Here is a 27,921-nt window from a genome sequence, read left to right as displayed (position 1 = left end):
GCCTTCATGATGTGACTGAAAACACGCCCCCTCCCGATAGGACACGCCCCCGGAAATGACGTCACACCTGGAAGGAGCCCATACACTCTAGCATTTACCGCCATGAAGGGATAACACTGGACATTACGGGGAGGAGCCAGAAAAATAAGACCAGGCCTGGAGAGGCAGCAAAACTACAGCTCAGAGAAAGTAGAGGCGCTGTTCGCAGCAACCAATCACATTCCGGCTCTCATTAGCCGAAGGTGCTTTTCAAAATGCAAGCAGTGTGCTAATAGGTTGCTACGGGTAACTGCCCCCACTGTTACTTTACTTTCCTATGTATTGGAGGACCTCACAATAAGGAAGAGAACCACAAGTCCCAGTTAATAGTTGTTTTAAGAGATTATAAATCAAGCAGCACAGACTGGTAAAGTCCCAACATGGCATCCAGCAGAAGACGGAACTACATGTCCCAGCAGCACTCGCTCCTTCCTGGAGCCTCACCATGTGACCGTGACGTCACCCAAGGTCCTGTACCCGACTCGGATACCGCCGGGCTGGAGTAGTACACAGTCACACAGGGTTACAGAGCGGAGAGGAGCAGCATGGCGGCGCGGAGCGCAGTGCTGAGCTGGGGACAGCGCCTATACCGCGGGCTGACGGGCAAGAGCTGCTCCCGGGCTGTGTGCACGCATGTAAGAGGACTGGGGGGGTGCGCACTACAACTCCCAGCATGTGCCGGAGAATGCCACACAGAATGCTGGGAGTTGTAGTCCCTCAATAGCAGTTATATACATTTACAATGTCACCTGTGTCTAGCAGAACCACAAGTTCCATACTGCTCTATAGTATTCCACTAACAGTAGGAGTTGTATCGTCGCTTTCTGGGACTTGTAGTTCTACAAATATATATATATATATGTATATAGTATGGAGACTGTGCATTACTGAGGGAAAGAGCTGATTATTCTGTCTTGTAACCCCATTCTGGACAGGATTAGTTTTTTATTTTTCCGATTTTCTTCATTGTCACTCTCTATTTTTCCATAGTTTTTCTCTTGCTATATTAGATTGTTCTCTTCGTGTGTTCCCCATTCTGCACTTTGGTTTATTAATGCTCTATGCGGTAGATTAGAAAAAGCTGAGATTCTGTGGTTTTTTATTCTCCCCCATCACCATGCGCTGTCGGATGCATCGTCCTGTTCCTCGGATCTACAGCCACCTCTGCCGTCAGCTGTATCTGCCCCGGTGTCACATGGATGTCTCTAGTAACGTAGTGCTGTACGGCTGCAGAGAAAAGGCCGCTAGTATTCAGCGCCAGAACAGACAATCTCCATCAGTGGGGTTTTTCCATTCACAGGAAACCAAAACTTCTGTTGAGATATTATACACACGCCATAGAGGCGGGTGCCGCCATAGAGGTGGGTGCCGCCATAGAGGTGGGTGCCGCCATAGAGGCGGGTGCCGCCATAGAGGTGGGTGCCGCCATAGAGGTGAGTGCTGCACCACTGGAGTACTGGCCCCGCTCAGTGACCAGAAGGTTCATTGTAAAGGTACCTTCACACATAACGATATCGGTAACGATATCGTTGCTTTTGGTGACGTTGCAACGATATCGTTAAGGAAATCGCTATGTGTGACAGCGACCAACGATCAGGCCCCTGCTGTGCCATCGTTGGTCGCTGAACAAAGTCCATAACTTTATTTCGTCGCTGGATCTCCCGTTAGGTAAGTATGTACTGTTTGGTTTTTTTACTTTTAGGATGGTAACCAGGGTAAACATCGTGTTACTAAGCGCGGCCCTGCGCCTAGTTACCCGATGTTTACCCTGGTTACCGGCATCGTTGGTCGCTGGAGAGCGGTCTGTGTGACAGCTCTCCAGCGACCAAACAGCGACGCTGCAGCGATCCGGATCGTTGTTGGTATCGCTGCAGCGTCGCTTAATGTGAAGGGGCCTTTAGCTAAAGGCCCCTTCACATTAAGCGACGCTGCAGCGATACCAACAACGATCCGGATCGCTGCAGCGTCGCTGTTTGGTCGCTGGAGAGCTGTCACACAGACCGCTCTCCAGCGACCAACGATCCCGAGGTCCCCGGGTAACCAGGGTAAACATCGGGTTACTAAGCGCAGGGCCGCGCTTAGTAACCCGATGTTTACCCTGGTTACCAGCGTAAAAGTAAAAAAAAACAACCACTACATACTTACCTACCGCTGTCTGTCCCCGGCGCTCTGCTTTCCTCTGCACTCCTCCTGTACTGGCTGTGAGCACAGCGGCCAGAAAGCAGAGCGGTGACGTCACCACTGTGCTTTCCGGCTGACCGACGCTCTCAGCCAGTACAGGAGGAGTGCAGAGCACAGCGGTAGGTAAGTATGTACTGTTTGTTTTTTTTACTTTTAGGATGGTAACCAGGGTAAACATCGGGTTACTAAGCGCGGCCCTGCGCTTAGTTACCCGATGTTTACCCTGGTTACCAGTGAAGACATCGCTGGATCGGTGTCACACACGCCGATTCAGCGATGTCCACGGGAGATCCAGCGACGAAATAAAGTTCTGGACTTTGTTCAGCGACCAACGATCTCCCAGCAGGGGCCTGATCGTTGGTCGCTGTCACACATAACGATTTCCTTAACGATATCGTTGCTACGTCACAAAAAGCAACGATATCGTTAACGATATCGTTATGTGTGAAGGTACCTTAATGAGCTGGCGATTAGTCAGATAAATTCTCCTCCTGAGAACATCACGATTGAGATAAGAATTGTACGATTGATTTCTGCCTCCACAGCGGCGGCTTCATTATGGGACAGGACAAAGCAGGGAGAAGAGCGCTGCAGAACTAGTAGAATGGGCAGAGCACGGGCCTCTTAGGGCGCGTGAAAATGGCCGTATTTTCAGTGCGTGTGCGAACCGACAAAACATTGCATCACGTTCAGACCAATGTTATTCTATGAGGCCGCACACATGTCCAATTTGCTATTTTTTTTCTTCCCTTAAATAGAGCCATTCCGAGGAAAAAGTTGCAGCATGCCTTAGTTTAATCTTATATTATCGGATTGCACTCAGCCAGTCAAGTCAGTAAGTACGTGGAAGCCATCAGACTGCACTCGGATGATATCTGAGTGCAGTCAGATTTCCTCGGACTGCCAGAATGGAGACTTTTTTTTTCTCCATCTTCTATTCATCTGAGAAAATGATATCAGACTATGTATGATCAGAGTGCAAATGGCATAATCAACCCGAGTCTCTCGAATGAGAGAATATACGTTTGTGTGCCTCTATCCTTAAACTGATCAATTACTCTGCAATCCAGCTAAAGTCTGTTATTGTCAAGAAAAGACATACTGCCAGCTCGCTGATAGATCAGATTACAACTGCCTATTAAAGGCTATGGAGAAGGTGGAAGAAGAGTAAAGTGTGAGAGGCGCAGATACATGTAGACAGTTTTGCTTTGATCTCTGACTCCAGTGCTACCTTCACAGCTACAATGCTTAGTACTGCTGTATTATCTATTTGCTGCTCCTTCTAAATGTGTTAAGCTAAGTTCACATTAGTGTATCAGTCCGCAGTGTTGTGCTGTGGAATTTCCTTATGCTCCGCATGCGTCCTGCGTACCTATCTTTAACATTGGGTACACAGGGACATGCGTTGTATGGAGATGTATCCGCGTGTGTGGATTTAACGTGCCTGCCGAACGCACGAAAATGCAACATTTTGAGTTAGGAGGGGACTTTCAAAACTACGCACGCGGACGCATCCACATACAACGCATGTCCCTGCGTAAACAATGTTAAAGATAGGTACGCAGGATGCATGCGGAGTAGGCAGAGCTTAAGCAAAGAAGTCCGCAGCAGCATGCAGCAGATTGAAACGCTAATGTGAACCCGGCCTTACATAGACACAGGAATGCAAGAACCTCATGTCTGTGTGTATGTAAGAAATGATGACTGCTAGTCTCCATCCATTAGCTAAAAGACATCTGAGAATTGGAAAGAGAGCCTACTGAGGAGAAACTCAGAATTGTCAGAAAGTGTTATTCCTCATGTACACACCTGAAATGACAAACTACACTTTAAAGGGACTTAGCACAGAATGACTGCTCCATACTCGGGGCCAAACACTCAGATGCACCTTCCCTCCTGCTTATTTTCCATCCAGTTCTGCCCTTTTTGATTGACAGTTCTGGCTTCATAGAGGCAGATAAAGGCAGAGGTTGATGGAAAACACGTAGGTGGGAAGGTGCACTTAAATGTTTGGCCTTGCCATGGTGCCCTGAGTGCCTGTACTTGGTTTGATCAGTCATTTTGTGCTGACAGTCCCTTTGAAAGGAATCTGCCAGTAGGATCTACCCTCCTAAACGTACCTTCACACTGAGCGACTTTAGAACGATAACGATAGCGATCCGTGACGTTGCAGCGTCCTGGCTAGCGATATCGTTGTGTTTGACACACAGCAGAGATCAGGATCCTGCTGTGACATCGCTCGTCGGAGCTAGAAGGCCAGAACTTTATTTAGTCGCTGGATCACCCGCTGACATCGCTGAATCGGCGTGTGTGACGCCGATCCAGCGATGTGTTCACTTGTAACCAGGGTAAACATCGGGTTACTAAGCGCAGGGCCACGCTTAGTAACCCGATATTTACCCTGGTTACCATTGTAAATGTAAAAAAAAAAAACACTACATACTTACATTCCGGTGTCTGTCGCGTCCCCCAGCGTCAGCTTCCCTGCACTGTGTCAGTGCCGGCCGGCCGTAAAGCAGAGCACAGCGGTGACGTCACCGCTCTGCTTTACGGCCGGCGCTTACACAGTACAGGGAAGCTGACGCTGGGGGACGCGACAGACACCGGAATGTAAATATGTAGTGTTTGTTGTTTTTTACATTTACAATGGTAACCAGGGTAAACATCGGGTTACTAAGCGCGGCCCTGCGCTTAGTAACCCGATGTTTACCCTGGTTACCCGGGGACTTCGGCATCGTTGGTCGCTGGAGAGCTGTCTGTGACAGCTCTCCCGCGACCACACAACGACTAAACAGCGACGCTGCAGCGATCGGCATCGTTGTCTATATCGCTGCAGCGTCACTTAATGTGACGGTACCTTAAGCCGTCTATATGAGAGAGAGAGAATTTTTTTCTTAGCGTATCCTTTATTTTCATTAGGGTTCTGGCTCTGGTGGAAGCTTGGGTACTGTTTTGATAACAAACATTTCTAAAAAGTTAGGGTCAGGTACCAGAGCCCGGATTTCCACCCGTCCACCCATCCCTATAAAAGCTCTTTGGGCTGACACGGATCTCTCTGAGAATCTGCCTCTAGCATAATTTAAATAAGATCAGTGTGAGATCATGCCATACCGACAAGCTGCTCTTCTGATCTCGCTGCAGAGCTGTGTGTGATTGCTTACTAACGCAGTACAGCAGAACTAAACTTTTCCTCATTGCAAACACATTTGCAGCTGCAGCTCTCTTCCCACAGTGCTGTCAGCGCTACTGTACTTCGCCTTCCCCCCATACATGGCTGCCTTTGAGATGGAAGCTGAAGAGCTATGCAGATGTGTTTGTAATGCAGTGAGATTAGGAGGGTGGACAGTCAGCCATTACATGTCTTACACTGGTAACACCGCCTTTTAGGTAAAATAATCTCTAGAGGAGTATTCTCAGGGAGATCTGTGTCCAGCCCATAGATATTAACAGCTCTTTAACATATCAAGAAAAATATGGATTTCTCTGGAATAAGACATCAGATTGCAGATATATTTTTATCCAGCTTCATGGAGGGTTTATTTGCTGACAGATTCCCTTTAAGCAGGAGCATGTGAGGAGTAAAGAGACTTTCATGTGGAGACTGGGAATGGTGGAAAATTTGCAAGTACAAACATGTGACTACATAGGTGAGTTGCCCGGAGGTTATCCTCTGCAGACTTTCCCCCCAGCTCCTGTCCTCTGATGACCTGTGTCTCATGAAAACGTCCAGGTCATTCCCATTATTTTGCAGTTTCTAGCTCTGTGTTCATACAATGTGTCTCCAGCCCACAAGGGCTCGTCCAGAAGCAGAATCGTACTTAATTGCTGATAAAAAGTAAAATACGAATTTACTAATACACTTTATGGTTCTTATCTGCTCAGCTAATTTTATTCATAAGCCGCATTTGTTCTGAAGCGCTTCCCCTTCATCTGTTGGCACATTTTGTAGGATGGCTCCAGGGGTGGACATACCGCATGTGCAGCCGGGGCGGCTGCATCGGGGCCCGGAGGTGGAGGGGGGCCCCTTCATGGCGGCTAACACTGAGGGCAATCTGGCCTGTTTATCCAGCTCTGGGGGGCCCCTGGCCAGATTGCCCTAATGTGCGGTGGGCAGAGAGCGCTCCCTGCAGCTCCGCTGCCTACAGGAGAAAATGGTAGATCAGCTGCGGGGTTCTGTCCTGCTTCCTGTCTGACACAGCAGCGCAGCTGGATGACGTCAGTATTTAGCGTGTGGCTGTTTCAGAGAGAAAGCTGCGGGGAGCATGATGAGTGGTGCTGTGTGTGTCCGCCTGCCTGTGGGGAAACGTACAGAGAGGTGTGTGTACATGCAGAGAGGTGCTGTGTGTGTGTCAGCCTGCCTGTGGAGAAACGTACAGAGAGGTGTGTGTTTGTGTGTCTGCCTGCCTGTGGGGAAACGTACAGAGAGGTGTGTGTGTACATGCAGAGAGGTGCTGTGTGTGTGTCTGCCTGCCTGTGGGGAAATGTGCAGAGAGGTGAGTGGTGCGGTGTGTGTGCAGAGAGGTGAGTGGTGCGGTGTGTGTGCAGAGAGGTGAGTGGTGCGGTGTGTGTGCAGAGAGGTGAGTGGTGCGGTGTGTCTGCCTGCGGGGGAATGTGCAGAGAGGGGTGTGTGTGTGTATTCGTGCAGAGAGGAGAGTGGTGTGGGTGTTTGTGTAGGTGGTGGAAAGGGCAGTGATGGAGGTGGTGGAAAGAGCAATGATGGAGGTGGTGGGTGAGAAGGCAGTGATGGAGGTCGTGGAGAGAGTAGTGATGGAGAGGGCAATGATGAAGGTGGTGGGGGGAGAAAGAAATGATGGAGGTAGTGGAAATGGCAATGATGGAGGTGGTGGGGGAGAAGGCATTGATGGAGGTGATGGAAAGGGCATTGATGGGGTAGAGGGGGAGAACAATGAAGGGGGTGGTGGAGAGGGTAGTGATGGGGAGGGCAATGATGGGGGTGGTGGAAAGGGCAATGATGGAGGTGGTAGAGAAGGCATTGATGGAGAGGGCAATGATGGGGTGGTGGTGAAGGCATTGATGGAGAGGACTATGATGGGATGCGGGGGGAGGAGGGCAATGAAGGATGTGGCGATTTGGATGGGAGGAAGGGGGACTTATAATGGACTTTCGAACAGAGGAGGTGGAGGGAGACGTTAGATATGGATGTCAAATGAATTGGGTGGTGGAGGCGGGTGCTAAGCCCCTGATAGTGTCCTCCCCATCTCACAATTCATTGTGATGCTATCGGGGACTTAAAATTTATTGTCAAGAGGGAAAGGAGGCGATAAGGTGCATAGGAGACTTTATAATGAACTGAAAGGTGGGAGAAGATGCTATCAGGAACTTGTAATGAATTGGGAGGTGGCGGAGGATGCTCAGTACCTGATAATGTCTTCTCCCACCCCCATTTTGATGGACTTATAATGAATGATGGGGACAGGGACTAAGGCGATGTGCACATGTTCAAGATTTGCAGGAGAAAATTCTGCTGTATGTTCTAATGTGTTGGCAGGAAGAACACTGCGTAAAATACATTTATTTTTTTTCCACATTTTTGCCACGCTTTTGTTATGTATTTTCCCCTATTAGTACGGGTGAAATACGTTGCAAGAATTGACATTATGCAGATTTTAATCTGCAAGAAAAAATAAGCAGTGTGTGCATGAGACTTCATGGGGTCTCATTCACTTTTCCTGTAGTGTAAAGCCTTGCACATTTGCTGTGTACACATAGCCTTACAGGTGATTGGGGAGAGACACAGGCTGAATAGTTTATATTATTGGGATGTCAGAGATTATAGGTAATGGGGGGCACAGTGCTGCTTATCACTTTATATTTTTAATGGTGTGTGGCTAATAATATATTAATGGTGGGGTATATATCTGTATTTAGGGGGGACACAAATGTATGCAATGTATGTGACCTTCTTATTTTCAGGGCCGCAAAGATCATTGTGACAAGACGTGTCATCGCTGGGAGAAGTCGACATAAAGGTCTGACCAGATGGAGAAGAAACAGGATAAAGCGGCTCTAATCAGACGAGACATCAGCAGTAAGTGCCTGGATGAAGATATTATTCTGTATCTGTTCGGGGCAGTCTTTTGAATGAATCATTTCGCCTGATCCAAAGGAAAAGGATACAATTGTATTTCCTGATCAAGTCTTGATCAAGGAAGCGTAAACCCAGGGAAGGAAGTGACACTGTGCCGCTGACACACATACATGTATATATCACATAGTCTCCTTTATTATGCATATTGCCGTCCCTATTACACAGTCCCCTCTCTTGTTATGTACAGCACCATCCCTTACATATCGGATTATGTAGAGACATGCTCTTTATTACATACCATCCTGTCTTGTTAGCTGTATAATGCAATGACGGCTGATGGAGCATGAGAAAGCTTCTTTGAAAATGGAGGAGCCGATTGACTGGTAGTCTGGTCACCGACTGCCCCATCAGCAGTCATTTTTTATCTACCAAGAGAGGGGACTATGCAATAAGAGAGGGTGCTGTGAAGAAGAAAAATAACAAAAATTCACTATATAAGAGACAGCACTGTACATAACAGCAGAGGAGGCTATGTAATAAGGGACGGCATTATATACGAGAGGATGGTATGTAATAATGCACAGTGTTCTACATAATAAGCGAGTACACTGTATACTAAGGGACTGTTTTATATATATATATATATATATATATATATATATATATATATATATATATACTGTATACTAAGCGACTGCTACATTATACTCAGGGGGCTACAATATATTCTGTGGGGTGGCTGCATTATACTCTGGGGTGGCATCATTATACTATATGTGGGCTGCATTATACTGTATCGAGGACTATGGTGAATACTTTATACTATATGAAGAACTATGGGGTGCATTATACTATGGGAACTGAATTGTACTACATGGATGACAATGGTGGGGCATTATACTATATGCAGCACTATGAGGAGTGTATTATACTATATGGAGGAATTGCGGTGTATTTTAATGTATGGAGGTCTATGTGGAGTGTATTATACTATATGGAGGACTATGAGGAGTGTATTATACTATTTTGAGGACTGAGGATTGTATTATACTATATGGATGAATTGCAGTGTATTTTAATGTATGGAGGTCTATGTGGAGTGTATTATACTATATGGAGGACTATGTGGAGTGTATTATACTTTATGGAGGACTATGTGGTGTGTACTACACTGCAATTCCTCCATATAGTATAATACACTCCACATAGTCCTCCATATAGTATAATACACTCCACATAGTCCTCCATATAGTATAATACACTCCACATAGTCCTCCATATAGTATAATACACTCCACATAGTCCTCCATATAGTATAATACACTCCACATAGTCCTCCATATAGTATAATACACTCCACATAGTTCTCCATATAGTATAATACACTCTACATAGACCTCCATACATTAAAATACACCGCAATTCCTCCATATAGTATATTTTAATATATGGAGGTCTATGAGGAGTGTATTATACTATATGGAAGACTGAGGTGCACATTATAATATATGGAGGACTATGGGGTGTATTACACTAAACAAGCAAAATGCTGCCTATTCATTGAGTTATTGGATTGTTTATGTGGGAACAGAAGTCCTTGTTCTCACCAGCACATCGCCGCTATAAACTGTAGATGTGCTGCTGATAACATGATACTGTATGGGGACAGATTGATCTAATTGTGATTGTTCTGTTCCCTTCATTGTTTCTCAGTTTGTGTAAAGAGGCCGGGAAACAAGCGAATGACTTCAGTATTGTCGGCCACACTAGTTTAGTGGCCTGAGATCAGAACATATAAATACAATAGAAATGCTTCGCAGGGAGACCAGGCAAGGATGATGACAGTTGTAGTTAGCTCCCGACGCCTGGGAATAGCGCTAACTCTACTGCTTTTCCCAGCCGCCAGAGCATTTTATTCTGGTATGTGTAATGACTTTTAGGGTTGATGTCAGCTGCGTAATGTCAGCTGCTATCAATCCCTGGTGTAAGTAATGGAGAGGTGTCTATGAGACACCCCCACTACTAGCCCAGACCTGGCGAGACCCAGCGACTCTGAAGAGCGGTGACGGTAGTAACAGTACCGCTCTTCACCGTTGCCGAGCTCAGCGCAAGACCCGGAATATCTGAAGAGCGGTGACATTACTGATGTCACCGCTCTTCAGAGTCACCGGGTCTCGTGCTGCGCAGCGGAACGAAAAGTGGCTGTAGGCAAAGTTTATGGAGCATCAGAATGAGGTTCCACAGCCTTTGGTCGTCTCAATCCCTTCATTATCTACGAGATCCAGTTATGTAGGTAAAGTAGCGGCTTTTGGTACTGCGACTAAAAGCAATAAATAGGACTGAGCTGTAATGCTGGATACAGCTGTTATTATATGTTATATAGTCGTGTTACACTCCCCTCACTTCTTGTAAGTGTACAAAGATATCATACAGTCACCATGTGACAAGTGGGCCTGTGTAACTTCAAATGCCAGGGCTGAATTTTAGTCCCAGTCCGGCCCCGACCATCATGCTGAAGTCTCTAATGCTCTGCTGCATCAGAAAACGCTTTTATTGTGCAGGATGTAGGGGGAAAAAACTTTTTTTTTTCTTACATTTTTTTTTTATGGTCATAAAGACATAAAGAGCGTTAGGGTATGTGCACACGATGCAGATTTAGTGCAGAACTGCAGCAGATTTTTCTGCAGCAGAAACGCTGCAGAACTGCACTGTGATCACAGTACAATGTAAATCAATGTGAAAAAAAAAAGCTGTGCACATGGTGCAGAGAAATTTGCGCAGAAACGCTGCAGATTTCAAAGAAGTGCATGTAACTTCTTTTGTGCAGTTCTGCAGCGTTTCTGCACCCCTCCATAATAGAAATCTGCAGGTGCATTTTTTGTGCGTTTTTGATGCGTTTTTTGTGCAGATTTGTGCACAAAAACCGCATAAAAAACGCATCAAAAACGCATAAAAAACGCACCTGCGGATTCTGCCAGGAGATGCAGATTTAGTGCAGAACTGCAGCAGATTTTTCTGCACCAAATCTGCATCGTGTGCACACAGCCTTAATGTCCTTTTTGTCACCTGTCATGGGAATTTTGATGAAGGTGCATTCAGAAGAGCCAATCTGAACCCATTGGTGCTCGTGTACACAGGCCAAGTATTAATGGGAACAGAATGATAATATGATCTTTCTGTCCCTGTAAAGTATTGTTTTTGGCACCACATTGCAGGACATGTGCTGCCGAAAACACAATACTATGCCGGTATAAATGATACAATCACGTGAAGAATAAGCATTATACATGTCCGTCAGATGATCACCAGCATGTTTACACGGTCTGATAATCTGGAACAAGCGTTCTTATGAACGTATATTATCGGATTCTCGGCCCGTCTGAATGCACCTTTAGGCCGAATTCACACAGTTGTGTTTCGCTGTCTTAATATGAAGTGAAATGTACGGACTGGTTGAGGTTCTCCTGACCCAAATTTGACAACCTCTAGTATATCTTTGAGGCTGTTGACCCATGTTCATCATGGTCTATCCTTGAAATGGCAAAACACGATGTGTGGATCCGGCCTTGGTGACTAGGGATGAGCGGACCCGTGGATGTTCAGGTTCGACCTAACTTTAGTCCAATGTTCGGTTCGGGTCAAAGAACTCTACCCGAACTTGAACCAGAATCCCATAGAAGTCAATGGGGACTGTAAATTGGTCATAGTAAGGGCTAGGAGGCTGCCAAAGGAAGCAGAGTCCCCCCTCAGAGTCTCTCCACTAAAATGGACCTGCAGGAGAAGTCCATGTTTGGAGTTCAGCATCAGACACTCGGTGTCCAATATGAATGTTACAGTCCGGGTTCGCTCATCTGCCCACAGCGGCCACTGGTAGAGTGTAAAATATTGTAGTGTAGACATGACGTCACCATACAAGTAGGTGATCTCCGCTCACGAGGGGCTTCTAAGGTTATTGCACTCACTGGTTCATTGCAAAGTGTCTTACAGAAGACTCCAAACATCAAACTGAGAACTATAAAAACAAACCTCCTGGAAAGGATGTAATGTAGCAATTCTCCATTTACACCACAATCTCCATTGCAGATTCCATCAGGTAAAGAAGCAGCAGACGATCACAAAGCCTTCAGTGCAGATTTTATCTTTTATTTTGAGGTGTTTTCTTTGAGACACTTTCCCTTTTCAAGTCCATTTTAGAGACTTTGGGTCTGTGGACACTTCACGATCTTCCCACAAAAACACAGTATTTTACTGTTCCACCAAAGTGAATAAGATTTCTGAAATCTCATACACATGTAGCTTATTTTTTCCTTATAGTTTCATATGTGCAGCGTGTCAGTATTTTCAGCATTGTTGTCGTTTTTTTTTTTTCTTTTTTCACCCATTCTAATAACTGGGAAAAACCGCAAGTACAAACGTGTTTTATTAATACGTAGCGTCTTTCCTGCCAAGAGACTCCTTTTGATGCAGAAATGCTTACAACAAATACTTATCGTGTGCACACACCGTATGATCCAGAACATTGGGTAATCTTGTTTCCATCCTGTCCCGTTTGTACTGGATTAAAGAAGCCCGCAAGGGCAGGGTCCTCGCCCCTCTGTATCAGTCCGTCATTGTTAGTTTGTTTACTGTATGTGATATTTGTAACTTGTATGTAACCCCTTCTCATGTACAGCACCATGGAATCAATGGTGCTATATAAATAATAATAATAATAATAATTAAAGGAATTTTCCTGCAAAAGGCCCCAAATGCCATGTGTGATATTCGTGTGGTTCCTTTAGTAATCTATTGGTATATTCTTTGGTAAATGCAGGAGCGGGATCGTCTTACACAACCTGTAAATAGCAGACTGGAATCGGAGTGATGGGGATTCTCCGTGCCCATCGCTGCCCTGTATATAACGTCTGCTATCTATCTGCCGTAGGTTCCAAGGAAAAGGGAATTATTGGAGAAGGGTCTTGTGTTGTCATCCTTGTCTTTGCTTGCCATGGGATCCTACAGATGGAAGCACCGACATGCCGTAGTGTATGCCAGTGTTAAAGGTAAATTTATCATTTGTGTATTGTTAAATAGCTAATATTTGTTATATATTTTGCAGGGGTACACATATTGGAAGTACGTTTTCTTGCCTTATTAGCGTGCTGCAATGTGTATGTGTTTTATGGCAAATTAAAGGGGGTTTTCCAATTTTAAAAAGTGGAACCTAAATGTCAAATGTTGTCTGTCAAAAAACAGAAACAAAGGTGGACACTACTCACCCTCCCAGGTCCAGCAGTGGCGATGTTGCATTGACTGCTCGGCCCAGGTAGACGGCACGCAAGGCAACAATTGAGGTCCACTTTTCTAGTGGAAAACCCTTTAAAATGGTGAGTGACTATAGTGACCATAGAAATTGGTTCTGCCCCTCTGGCAGTGACTGGAGATCACAGAACTCCTCTCTGTATACAGGATTACTATCCAGCCTCGTCTGGTGCCTAGATAGAAGGCTGATTGCTTCAGGGGAAAAAGGGTCCTGCCCTCCAGACGAGACCCCTGCAGCCTGACCCCCGGCAGACACTACTGTCTTTTTGTCGGGACCGCAGTGAGGTTATGTTATTCTCCTCTGTTTCCATAATCTAACGGGGAAAAAAAAACAGGTACCTATGGGTCTGGGTGGCAGATCTGTGCCTGCATCTTATGACACCTTGCCCAACTATGGTTTCCTATGTCCCCCAATAAGATGTCATTTGTGCGTCTGCTCGAGCAGTATATATGTGATCATGATAAAAGAAAATGCTTTGCTCTTACTTACACAGCCATATTTATGTGTTCTATATCTGTATTTACATCCATTGTTTCCGCCCAAAAAGAGATTAGGAACCGCAAACCTCTGTACATGGACCCTTAAGGTACCGTCACACTAAGCGACGCTGCAGCGATACCGACAATGATCCGGATCGCTGCAGCGTCGCTGTTTGGTCGCTGGAGAGCTGTCACACAGACCGCTCTCCAGTGACCAACGATGCCGGTAACCAGGGTAAACATCGGGTTACTAAGCGCAGGGCCGCGCTTAGTAACCCGATGTTTACCCTGGTTACCATCGTTAAAGTAAAAAAACCAAACACTACATACTTACCTACCGCTGTCTGTCCCCGGCGCTCTGCTTCTCTGCCCTGTGTAAGCACAGCGGCCGGAAAGCAGAGCGGTGACGTCACCGCTCTGCTTTCCGGCTGCTCGGCGCTCACAGCCAGAGCAGAGAAGCAGAGCGCCGGGGACAGACAGCGGTAGGTTAGTATGTAGTGTTTGTTTTTTTTACTTTAACGATGGTAACCAGGGTAAACATCGGGTTACTAAGCGCGGCCCTGCGCTTAGTAACCCGATGTTTACCCTGGTTACCAGCGAAGACATCGCTGAATCGGCGTCACACACGCCGATTCAGCGATGTCAGCGGGAGATCCAGCGACGAAATAAAGTCCTGGCCTTTCTGCCCCGACCAGCGATATCACAGCAGGGGCCTGATCGCTGCTGCGTGTCACACTGGACGATATCGCTATCCAGGACGCAACGTCACGGATCGCTAGCGATATCGTCCAGTGTGACGGTACCTTTTATTGTGCCTTCACACTGCATCATTATAGGGAACAAGCCTCTATGGAACGCTTATTTCCCTACATTTGTGCAGTGTAATCAGGCTTTCGATCAGCCCAAAAAAAGCTAAATGTCTGCTTAAAAATAATGGTTCTTGCCTTCTTGGCATCACATAGCCTTGTGTAACCAGGACATGTGCCGCGGAGAAGACTGTCTATGTTCATAGTGCAGCCAGCCTGTGTAAACGGCCTAGTAAATGACCATCGACTGACAAACCTGTAGCCGATCAGCAGTTGTTAATCCCGATAATTCTCAAATGTAAACTCGGCCTAATGTTTCAGGGGGAAAACATTGAATCAGCCGTGGAGATGGGAAACTGCAGGTATACTTCATGTTAGTAGTCTGTACCGGAAAAAATATATAACAAAGGATGTTGGATTATATCTGAAAAACAAGAGGCTTTGGCCCTGAAACGCGTGGTCATTTGGTATTCCAATAATCCGCTTGCACCCATTACCTCCAGGGTAATACATTTCTACTGGTACTGACAGGATATTCTTCAGCGCCGTGATGTTTCTTTTCTCTGTGGTCGAGTCTCTACACACTTCCATAGGATGACGGCGCTGGCCTGAAGCAGACTCCTGGCTTTGTGCCCATTGTTAGCTACCTCATCAACCATTCTGAGTAGGCGAAAGAGACCCACAAATTTGGCTATTTACACCCGTCTATCAAACCTTTCTTACTGTAATACCCGCACAATCAATTTAGCAAATAACCTGATTTATCAAAATCGCAAGGACTCGTTCCATTGATCGTTCTTCTTTCCTGTTTAAGTTGAAGATGTGAAGGAACAAGCAGATTATCTTTATGGAAGTGGCGAGACGGAGAAGTTATATGAATTTCTGAGCCAACACCAGGACAGGTAATGAGAATTAGGGTTGTGAATACCACGGGCAGGGCTTCATGCAGCAACTACCGGGTGACCAATAAAATACAAGTACAATATAGAGAAGCTGCAATCTGGTGATAAAGGAAATGTTTTGCAATGTATACCTATGCCAACATGAACGCCCCACATAGAGCAACTGTAGCCCCTACACCCCCTGTCAAACGCCTCACCCAGCCAAACCTCCTGCTTTCACTGACGAGAGGGCAAAACCTGAAGATGTGTCTGGTTTGGCTGGACATCCCAAGTCATATTGCAAGGCCCTTTAACGAGTTGATTGCTACTTCCAGCAGTTTGTAATGGAGGCCCTGCTCTCTTCCTCTGTTCCAATTCGCATATGAAGAGTTTCCTCACCTTCAATGAGATATCTTTACATTAATATCTATGAATAATTGGATGTGCTCCACTGACCTACAATCAGGGATCAGTAAGTAGGTGCTCTCCAGCTGTTATTGCACTACAACTCCCAACAGCAACATACCGTAATGGCTTGTGGCAATCCGAGAATGCTGAGAGTTGTAGATTCTCAACAGGTAGAGTGCCAAAGGTTGCTGGCTCCTTATCCAGATACCTGAATCTAAACGCAGTCCTAATCCCATGTTTCTGTCTCTTATTTAGTAGTGACGCTGAAATTCTCTGGAGACTGTCTCGTGCTACTAGAGATCTGGCTCAACTCAGCAAAACGTCCCCCAACGACAAGAAACGACTGGTGTATGAATCTCGAGATTTTGCCAAAAAAGCCCTGGAAATAAACGAGTCCTGCTCACCAGCACATAAGGTTCGTGTGCTTGTATGTTACCCACATAAAAAAAGGGATCTGTTCAGCAAACCGTTTATGAAGTTCTCTATGGGGTCACTACAGAGTGGGGAGCCTGATTTAGGATCCCCTGTATCGGCCAAAGAAGAGAGACGCTACATGTCCATGTTCTGCGGTATATATGGAAGGCAAGGAAGGGCAGGACAGCGCTGGTGTAGTGCAAGTATCCCACACTGTGACATGCTGCAGCGTTACTGTGCACAGAGTGCATGCATACCCCGGATTCCCTATCGAACATGTGCCCTGGACATTACAAATACGCACTATTTATTAGGAAATATGGAACCCGATAACTTGCTTCCATATACCATTTCCTTTCCAGTGGTATGCCATATGTCTTAGTGAAGTGGGAGACTATGAAGGTATCAAAATGAAAATCGGAAATGCCTACATTATACGGGACCACTTTCAGGTATAGTACACCATGAAACAATTGTATAGTTTTTGTGGACAAATATAAGGTACAGAGTTCACGTATGAGACCTATAACAAGGGGCAAGAATAGATCTGTATAGTGATCGTTGACATTATGGAACTATTTAAAGTTGATTTCCTAGCAGCCATTGACCTTAATCCCCCATATGTAGATGTTCAGATTATGTCAACCCTAAATATATCCTGAGTAGTGATGAGCGAATAGACTCGTTACTCGAGATTTCTCGAGCATGCTCGGGGGTCCTCAGAGTATTTTTTAGTGCTCAGAGATTTAGTTTTCCTCACCTCAGCTGAATGATTTACACCTGTTAGCCAGCTTGATTACATGTGGGGATTCCCTAGCAACCAGGCAACCCCCACATGTACTTATGCTGGCTAATAGGTGTAAATCATTCAGCTGAGGTGAGGAAAACTAAATCTCCGAGCACTAAAAATACTCTGAGGACCCCCATGCGTGCTCGAGAAATCTCGAGTAACGAGTATATTCGCTCATCACTAATCCTGAGCCTAAATGATAGTTCACTTTTATTGATAATAAATGAAAAAACTCCCTACAGTAATTAAATAAAGAATCAAGCCTATGCATTTTAGCAGGTAGTCTTAATCGTGGTATAAATGCTTTTTACAAGGGTGTCACTTCCCCCTGGAAGACCTGGAGATAAATGGTCACATAGTGGTACTGGTCAGACCTTATTGTCCCTGCCGGTGAAAGATTTGTCTTCCTGTGCTGTGTACTAAAGCTAAGTGGTTGGAGTAGAGTTGTTGTAGTAGTGTTCTGTGGTTTGCTGTAGTACGTGTGTATTTATCTCCTGGTCCCTTTTCCAGTTTAGTTTATTCCTCCCTGTCCCTATCCTCCTCCCTATTTCTGTTATCCCTGTTTAGTCGTTGTCTTTTTTACCTTGCCTTTCTGTCCCATCCTAATGTTGTGGGAACAGATTAGGGTTTAACAGGATCATAGTAAAGTGCAAGACTCTGGCCTCTCTACCTTCAAGATTACCCCCGGGACAGGGATAGTTGGGGTCCCAGTTCCAGGGATAGATTGAAGCACCCCTCCCTTACCGAAGACCATCACAGCGTGACAATGCTACTTTATTTCATTACTGCATGGAGTTTTTAATTTCTTACCAATGAAGATGCAGTTGTTTTCAGGCTTGGGAGATGCCTTTCATGCTGGATCAATACCGCTGGTGTCATTAGATAGTATTTTGTTATAATAATGATGGGCATACACATGGTTATATTATCATTATAATATTATACTGACTCCATCTTTTATTACAGAGAGCCATAGAGCTGAACCCAAAGGACGCCACCACTATTCATCTTATCGGCCTTTGGTACGTGAAAAAAAAAAAAAAATAGAATATCCCTCTTGTCTCACACATGGATCCTGAAGATTGAGGATTTGTAATTCCAGCCTTTTTTTTTATATCTTGTGATGAATGTGATTGGGGCAGGTATCGGCCAACACATTTCTGTCCCCAGATCTCATTTGCTGTAGTAAAGTTTGGTTTCTTTCAGGTGCTACATGTTTGCAGACTTGCCGTGGTACCAGAAAAAAATAGCCGCAGCTTTATTTGCAGCTCCACCTTCTGTAACATATGATGAGGTAACAGTGCATGTTTTATATACAGAGCGTCCTGGGAACTCAGCCCTCACATACCATCCTACTCCATTGCCGAAAAATAGCCTAAGGCTCGTTTATATTGACCATCCTACTCACCTTTCCAAAAAGGCATTCTCCTCCTTCAGAAAACTTTGTTATACGTTGATTGCAGTAGTTATTAAGCCTGCATCTGTCTTGCCTGGTTCTCCGCAGCTGCTCCAGTCTCTGTTGGCACTGCTGACATCCCGTCAATAGCGCTGCAGCTAATCACTGAGATCAGCGGCTTGTATGTCTGCATGAGCATTGCTGCTAAAGTCAGTTATCTCTGCAGCGATATTAGCTCTGCAGGCCAAACCGAGACAGGTCAGCAGCAGAGAACCAATGCTGGACCCTGGCAGGGTAAATAACACTCAGGTTTATTTTATTTTTTTTCGGCATAACTACCATAGCTTATAGCAGAACCTTTTCTGAAAGTGGGCAACCCCTGTAAAAATGGCACTCACAGTTAGATCACAGAAACACAATAATATCCATCATTCATTACATATTAATTTAAAAACCACAATTTAGTGATCTAAACACTAAGAAAAGAAATCCCAAAGTACCAACTTGCTCCAGTCTCACGTGTTCACATCATGGGCAGCCAATAGATAGAATACCATTCTCTTTATCATATGGTTTGTGCCCTTGGATCCCTATTGTATTTTATAGACCCATATTTGGGGGTCGCACCTCTCTTGGCTGCACATTCCTCTTAATCAGCTGTCGCCCATAATTTGTACTCATGTGAGAAACAACTAACCACATGGTCAAGGACAGGCTTACACTGACTTTTTCCTGGATAACTTAATACTACTGCTATAAAATCGCCACCATAACTATTACTGCCAGAGTGACCTGCTGTGGTCAGATACCAGGTCTGCAGATTAGGAGGTCTCTTCACTGGCTGCTACATGGAGCCTAAACTATACTGGCACACGATGCTCAACGACAGCTTGGCTTCGAAGATGCCTCCAGTTTTATCCACAAACGCGAGTGCTGATAAGCCACATGTCACAACCTACAGACCCAGTGTGAAGAATATGCCACACTCATCATCACAGGCAGGATATATGGCCACTAAAGACGGCACGTTGGCTCTCCTGGGTATTTTAGGATGACACAATGGATGGCCTATCCTCAGGAAAGACCATCAATATCTGGTTATTGAGGGTCAGACTCACATCTGTTTTAAAAAGGCCAAAGGGTCACTGTCCAGTGTTACAGCTCCGTAATACCAGACACAGCCGCTAGCAGAGGTATGGTGCTATGTCTGGTAAAGAGGACACCGCTCTCGAGCCCTTCAATCATGTAGTAGGTATGGTACTATGTCTGGTAAAGAGGACACCACTCTCGAGCCCTTCAATCATGTAGTGGGTATGGTACTATGTCTGGTAAAGAGGACACCGCTCTCGAGCCCTTCAATCATGTAGGTATGGTACTATGTCTGGTAAAGAGGACACCGCTCTCGAGCCCTTCAATCATGTAGGTATGGTACTATGTCTGGTAAAGAGGACACCGCTCTCGAGCCCTTCAATCATGTAGGTATGGTACTATGTCTGGTAAAGAGGACACCGCTCTCGAGTCCTTCAATCATGTAGTGGGTATGGTACTATGTCTAGTAAAGAGGACACCGCTCTCGAGTCCTTCAATCATGTAGTAGGTATGGTACTATGTCTGGTAAAGAGGACACCGCTCTCGAGCCCTTCAATCATGTAGTTGGTATGGTGTTATGTCTGGTAAAGAGGACACCGCTCTCGAGCCCTTCAATCATGTAGTAGGTATGGTACTATGTCTGGTAAAGAGGACACCGCTCTCGACCACTTCAATCATATGGTATGAAAATACCACATAGTCTAAGTAAAAAAAGAATAGTGCAGAAAAAGTGTCTGCACAGGGTACTGGCCAACGTTTCCATCATAAGACCTTGTTCATGGCTGAGGCAGGAGGACAGATGTGTATACACTGCAGCGAAATGTTGGCCAGAACCCCGTACTGACACTTTTTGATGCACTATTAAAGCCACGTTTCTCTTGGAATACGCCTGTGCCGTGTACTTTCATGCTACTTCTATTTTTTTTTTCTACCGTTGAATGCCCACCATATTACTCTGCTTCAATCAAGCGTGTCCTGGTTTTCCGCCTGCACCAGCAGATCTTTACGTTTATACTGGATATTATACATTCTTCTCTATAACTTATCTATATTGTTCTGCTGCTCCAGGATACATTGAGCATTGTGCTAATAGTTTGATCTTTTTTTTTTTTTCTTTTTTTTTTTTAGGCTTTAATATATTTTGAGATGGCTGAAGAAGGTAAATTGCATTACGGCACTGATGTTTAGGATTTCATTGTGTGAATATGATTTATATGGAAATATATTATAATTTCTGTAAAACCCTTTGCAATACTGCAGCGTAATTCTCACCTTCGTTCTGGCCGATCACCTTAATTATGTATGAAATCTGTCCATGTGCATGGATCCGCACCGTACAGTTTATGTACTGAATATTTATTTTTATCTTCGGTAGTTGATCCAAATTTCTACAGTAAAAACCTCCTTTACTTGGGAAAGACGTATCTAAAGCTGAAGAACAACGAGACGGCATCAATGTGGCTGCACAAAGCTAAGGACTACCCTGTGCGAACAGAGGAGGATAAGGAGGTAACTCGCATATAACTCTCGTATATATCCCAGCTTCAGCTATGTCTTGGCATTACTTGCCCTGAATTGCAATAAGTTAAAACCTTTATCATTTTTCACTTGTTTCTAAGCCTATCTGTATGACCATGATGCCATTGCTAGATCTGGTCTTAGGTCTATTTGGAAATTCTTGCATTCAGATTCCATCAAGGATACATTTGTAGGAGACTGATCTGTTCCTCTGGTAGTTTGGATCCCGTCTATTGGAGATTTGATTGAAGAGTTACATTATGAGAAGTTTGTAAACCAGGATTAAAAGTGGTTTTTCAGCACCTGCGCTCCTCTTGTCCTTAGGCTCGCTGGCATTGCACGTAAATTGGAGATGATCTGCACTAGCAGACGCATCCCAATGCGCAAGGAGCATAAATTCCCTAAGGTGATCTGAGAAATAATCAAATAACCTGTGTGCCGTAAAATATGAAAATCTTTATTGATACAGTCTGTAAAAACAGGTTTAAGTAACAACAATGAAAAGATAAATAATGGACAGAACAGGGTAGTGACAGTACAACTATGAGGACAGCAGCACGAGTCATTGAAAACTAGGGCAATGCATTGGTATATCTACAGTTGAAACTAGAAGTTTCCATACGCTATATAAAAAGACACATCTGCATGTTTTTCTCAATATCTGACATGAAATCAGAATAAACCTTTCCTGTTTTAGGTCAATTAGGATTACCATAATTATTAATATTTGCCAAATGCCAGAATAATAGAGTGTTTTAAGGCATTTTTATTACCGTATATACTCGAGTATAAGCCGACCCCAGTAGGGTTGAGCGACTTTTACTTTTTTAGGGTCGAGTCGGGTTTCGCGAAACCCGACTATCTCTAAAGTCGAGTCGAGTGAAATCGGCCGATTATGGCGAAAAGTCGGGGATCGACCGAAACACGAAACCCAATGCAAAGTCAATGGGAATTTTTTTTTTTTTATTATTTTCTTTTCTCTCCCTCTCCCTCTCTCTCCCGCTCTCTCTCCTCCGTCCCTGAACAGAAAAGCTGGTGTTACACATTGCAAATCGCTACTGCGCACAATCGACAAGATGACGATAGGATAGATGAAAAAATGGCGCCAAGCGCGTCATACGAAACGCAACTTTGGCGCAAAGTCGCGTACCGCATGGCCGACCCCACATAGGGATCGGGTCGGGTTTCATGAAACCTGACTTTGCCAAAAGTCGGCGACTTTTGAAAATGAACGATCCGTTTCACTCAACCCTAGACCCGAGTATAAGCCGACCCCCCTAATTTTGCCACAAAAAAACTGGGAAAACTTATTGACTCGAGTATAAGCCTAGGGTGGAAAATGCAGCAGCTACCGGTTAATGTCAAAAATAAAAATAGATACCAATAAAAGTAAAATCAATTGAGACATCAGTACGTTACGTGTTTTTGAATATCCATATTGAATCATGAGCCCCATATAATGCTCCATACAGTTCATTATTGCCCCATAGATGCTCCATATAAAGCTGTGCCCCATATACAATGCTCTGCACCGTTCATTATTGCCCCATAGCTGTGCCATATAGTGCTCTGCACCGTTCATTTTTGCCCCATAGCTGTGCCATATAGTGCTCTGCACCGTTCATTTGTCCCATAGCTCTGCCATATAGTGCTCTGCACCGTTCATTATTGCCCAATAGCTGTGCCATATAGTGCTCTGCACCGTTCATTTTTGCCCCATAGCTGTGCCATATAGTGCTCTGCACCGTTCATTAGTCCCATAGCTCTGCCATATAGTGCTCTGCACCGTTCATTTTTGTCCCATACGTCTGCCATATATTGCTCTGCACCGTTCATTATTGCCCCATTGATGTACCATAGACAGCTGTGCCATATAGTGCTCTGCACCGTTCATTTTTGTCCCATAGCTGTGCCATATAGTGCTCTGCGCCGTTCATATTTCCCCATAGCTCTGCCATATAGTGCTCTGCACCGTTCATTATTGCCCCATAGCTGTGCCATATAGTGCTTTGCACCGTTCATTATTGTCCCATAGATGCTCCGTATAAAGCTCTGCCATTGCTGCTGCTGCAATTAAAAAAAACAAAATGCCATACTCACCTCTCTTGCTTGCAGCTCCCAGCGTCCGGTCCCGGCATCTCTCCGCACTGACTGATCAGGCAGAGGGCGCTGCGCACACTATATGCGTCATCGCGCCCTCTGACCTGAACAGTCAGAGCTGAGAGACGCCGGGAAGATGGAGCGGCGCCGGGAAGATGGAGCGACGCCCGGCGTGTGGAACGGGGATAGGTGAATATGCGATGCTTACCTGCTCCCGGCGTCCCGCTCCTTCTCCCGGACAGCTGGTCTTCGGTGCCGCAGCCTCTTCCTCTATCAGCGGTCACCGTTACCGCTGATTAGAGAAATGAATATGCGGCTTCACCCCTATGGGAGTGGAATCCATATTCATTTTTCGGGGAAGAGCTGCAGCACCCGAAGACCGTGGGACGGCAGGGACACCGCCAGAATCGCCGGGACTAGGTAAGTATGCCTCAGCGCCCTCTCCCCCTCACCCGCCGACCCTGCCGCCGACCGTGACTCGAGTATAAGCTGAGAGGGGCACTTTCAGCCCAAAAATTTGGGCTGAAAATCTCGGCTTATACTCGAGTATATACGGTACTTACTGCAAAGTCAAAAGTTTACATACACTAAGATTACTATGCCTTTAAACAATTCTTGGCTGCCCATGTGATGATGTCTTGTGTTTGGAAGCTTCTGATGGTTTTTTTTGCCAACAACTGAGTTAATTACACCCCTGTGGATGTATTTTAATGCACACCTTAAACACACTGCTTCTTTGTGTAGCATCATGGGAAAGTCTAAAGAAATCAGCCAAGATATCAGGAAAATAATTCTGGACTTGCACAAGTCTGGCTCCTCCTTCGGTACAATTTCAAGATACTTGAAGATGCCTCGTTCATCTGTACAAACAATTATACGCAAGTACAAACCAAATAGGAATGTCTGGCCATCATACCACTCAGGAAGGAGACTGGTTCTGTGTCCCAGAGATGAACGTGCTTTGGTCCGATGTGCATATCAACCAAAGGGCAAAATACCTTGTGAAGATGATTGCAGAAGCTGGTAAGATTGTGTTAATATCAACAGTGAAACGAGTACTGTATCAACATGGGCTGAAAGGCCACTCTGCCAGGAAGAAGCCATTACTCCAAAAGAAATGTAAAAAAAAGCCAGATTAGTGTTTGCAAATGCACACGGGAACAAAGACCTTAATTTTTGGAGACATGTCCTGTGGTCTGATGAAACTAAAATCGAACCTTTTGGGCATAATGACCATCGTTACATTTGGGGGAAAAAGGGAGAAGCTTGGAAACCAAATAACACCATCCCAACTGTGAAACACGGGGGTGGCAGCATCATGTTGGGTGGTTGTTGTGCTGCAGAAGGGACTGGTGCACTTCACAAAATGGATGGCATCATGAGAAAAGAAGATTATGTGGCAAATACTGAAGCTACATCTCAAAACCTAAACCAGGGAGTTAAAGCTTGGGGGTAAATGAGTCTTCCAAATGGACAATGACCCGAAGCATACTGCCAAAATAGTAAAAAAGTGGCTTAAGGATAACAAAGTGAATGTTTTGGAGACCTGATCTCAATTGTGAGCAAAGCTGAAAAGGCTGGTGCAAGCAAGGCGACCTACAAACCTGGATCAGATACACCAGTTTTGTCAGGAGGAATGGGCCCAAATTCTGACCAACTATCGTGAGAAGCTTGTGGAAGGATATCCCAAACATGTGACCCAAGTCATTCAGTTTAAGGGTAATAGTACAAAATACTAATGTATGGAAAATTTTTGACTTTGCAGTAAGTAATAAAAATGCCTTAAAACATTCTCTCGCTCTCATTCTGGCATTTGGCAAATATTAATAATTATGGTAATCCTAATTGACCTAAAATGGGAAAGGTTAATTCTGATTTCATGTCGGGTATGGAGAAAAACAGCATGTGTGTCTTTTTATATAGTGTATGGAAACGTCTGGTTTCCACTGTATGAAAGTACCATAGACATCATAATTAGTACTGTCACTACCGTGTTCTATCCATTCTTTATCGTTTCATTGTTTTTACTTAAACCTGTTTTTACAGACTGTATCAATAAAGATTTTCGTATTTTACCATACACCGGTTATTTGATTATTTCTCAGACCACCTTAGAGAATTTATGTTCCTTATGTTCTTTCTTTAGTCTCTCTACTGATTTTGGTGTGTTCTACATTTAGGACCATGGTCCTTCTTTTAGTCCATATTTCTGGCTATGTCTTGTCCATCCCACACACAAGAATGAAATTAATTCTGTTAAACATTTACTTTTCTTTTCCTTAACCCTACAACCCTTTAAGTCACCTTGATCATAACCTATTATTATTTTTTTTTTATAGGTGCACAAGGAAGCTACTGATATTTTGAAGTCATTGGGTGTAAAAGTCTGATTCTGCTTATGATGTAACAGATATAAATATTTTTTTTTTTGTTCAACGTGATTTTTTTAAATTAAATAATAATTAAAGGAAAACTAGGATATTTACCATAATACCTCAACACAAGTGTAACTCTGTGCTCCAGACAAAAAAGAAAATAACCCATCATAGAAGCCTTACATTCTAGGCTTCTAAATTCTTTCAATTAGGCTTTTAAATGCCTGTCCCTCCTTCTGTACCACACTTTCTCTGTGGAATCATCGACTGACCGGGCATCTCTACTGTGGTTCTTCTGTGGATGTTTGACTTGTAGGAGATAGCAGCTCTTACGATGCGGCTCTGAGCAGGTTACCAACCCTAACGTGAGAAGAACCTGAAGGTCTCTTCTCACATGTAATAATGTGTGGAGCGGCCAGAGATGTAACTGCAGCGGCAGCACAAACCGTGGGGAAGAGTAGTGAAAACCTGGAGCAGAAGCTACAGCAGCAATGTGAAGTATGGGCAGCACATGTTTCTACATCCAACATTGCCCACAGGGCTTACCAAATCCTGTTCCTCTCTGACAGGATGTGGGGTGGGATGTCAGAAGTTGACCTAGGTTGGACATTTTTTTTTTTTCTTCACCCTAAAGGTCTAGACACAGAAAACTGGAGGGTAGGACAAGTCTTAAATGGTGCTGTGACTGAATTCTCACATTGTCTGATGTATTGGAAATCTGAAGCCCTTTTATCTACAATGTGACGCGATGCTTAGCCAATACTCTCCATTGGCCATGTCTGATAAATGCATCTCTGTCCTATTCACTTCAGAGACATCCCGTGATGGACAAAAGTTACTGTTTCTGGGGAGAAAGCAGAACTAGTTTTGTTTTCTTTGTTCTGAACCATTGAAGGAGTTGTACATTACTGGATAACCCCAATGTAATCAATTCAAGACCCCCATATAAAGTATAAACAATCTATCCTTGCCTCCCGACATTCCAGCTACGTCGCCACCGCTGTTTCCGGACAGTGACATGACTTGTGTCACATTGAGGCAGCAGACGATCAGTGGCCACTCTTTGGCTGCAGGTCATCAATATTGTGTCAGGTCGGACATCTGCTGAGGTGACATAGTGAAGGCTGTAGCTGACGAGTGGTCGCTCATTAGCTGCCAACTCCTACTGACAAAACAATTTTTTTATACAGTCCATACGCTGTAATTTGGATCAAACTACAAGTTCTGTCTAAGTAATACCATACACCAGAAGAATAAACAACTACAGTTTTCGGGAAATTTTGCTATCTTTTTCATCTACAAATATCTGCAACTGCTCAGGTTTCCGTCCTAGAGTTTACCATAGGATTGATATCACAGAGATTAAATTAAACTATGAGAAATAAAGTCACATAATGTCATCTGGTTTGTACGTTGTCTTCTTTGCCTGATCAAAATGCAGGTCTACTGCCTTCCTATAGCACAGGGGGGTATGCCATCACTTTTGTGATTATTGGGGGCTTACCATCTGCACCCTCACTGGTCCAGCACTGTGATACCTTCAGTCTTTCTTTGCATGTGGGCTGATCAGATAGCAGCTGTGACGGGCTGCAGTGCTGAAACAGAGCTGCAGCCCATTCATTCACAGGTTTGGTGGGCTGCTAGATCTTGGCCCCTCCATAGGAAGGAGTTCTAGGAACGCTGTGTGCCTCTATGCACGTTTACCATCAGCAAACAGTGAGGATTTTTGCAGCAATTATTGATCATTGCACTTTCCTCCCAATAGGCAATACCTATTAGATCATTTGGGTTTGGATGTCAAATTTCACCCTAATGTGTTTGTGAAGAATATTGGAGATATAATTTCATGCCAATCCGTTCTATCCTATGTGGCATGGGATTATAAAACCACCCCTTCAGTGTGCAACTAGCAGCAGCAGGGGGGGGGCCACGTCTCAAAGGCGCTCAGTGACAGATCTCTCACCTTGAGCAGCTTAGAGCAGGATAAAGGCTTGCTTGCAATATAGAGTCATGCTGACACTGCCAAAGAACATTCTAGAAACATGATTCCATGAGGAGTTATGGAGATACTATGACCTAGCTGTACATCGTGTA

The 27,921-nt window shown here is 44.7% G+C and overlaps 1 protein-coding gene across 2 annotated transcripts; it reads left to right on the top strand.

The window, feature by feature from the left end:
• Window positions 1–57: 57 nt before the first annotated feature.
• Window positions 58–27,227, top strand: RMDN1 (regulator of microtubule dynamics 1). 2 transcript variants are annotated; one of them, XM_069731572.1, is made up of 10 exons: window positions 58–674; window positions 13,194–13,311; window positions 15,671–15,758; window positions 16,401–16,560; window positions 16,922–17,011; window positions 18,316–18,371; window positions 18,556–18,643; window positions 20,963–20,993; window positions 21,210–21,343; window positions 25,792–27,227. In XM_069731572.1, the coding sequence occupies exons 1-10, from the start codon at window positions 585–587 to the stop codon at window positions 25,840–25,842; spliced, it is 906 nt and encodes a 301-aa protein (XP_069587673.1). In that variant the 5' UTR covers window positions 58–584; the 3' UTR covers window positions 25,843–27,227. The 2 variants fall into 2 exon arrangements, with proteins under 2 accessions (XP_069587673.1, XP_069587674.1); XM_069731573.1 differs by lacking the exon at window positions 58–674 and adding an exon at window positions 8,160–8,269.
• The last annotated feature ends 694 nt before the right edge of the window (window positions 27,228–27,921 follow it).

Source organism: Ranitomeya imitator, chromosome 6, assembly GCF_032444005.1.
Source record: "Ranitomeya imitator isolate aRanImi1 chromosome 6, aRanImi1.pri, whole genome shotgun sequence".
Lineage (NCBI taxonomy): Eukaryota > Metazoa > Chordata > Amphibia > Anura > Dendrobatidae > Ranitomeya > Ranitomeya imitator.
The sequence above is the reverse complement of the archived record's forward strand: the minus strand, read 5'-3'. Positions and strand labels throughout refer to the sequence as shown.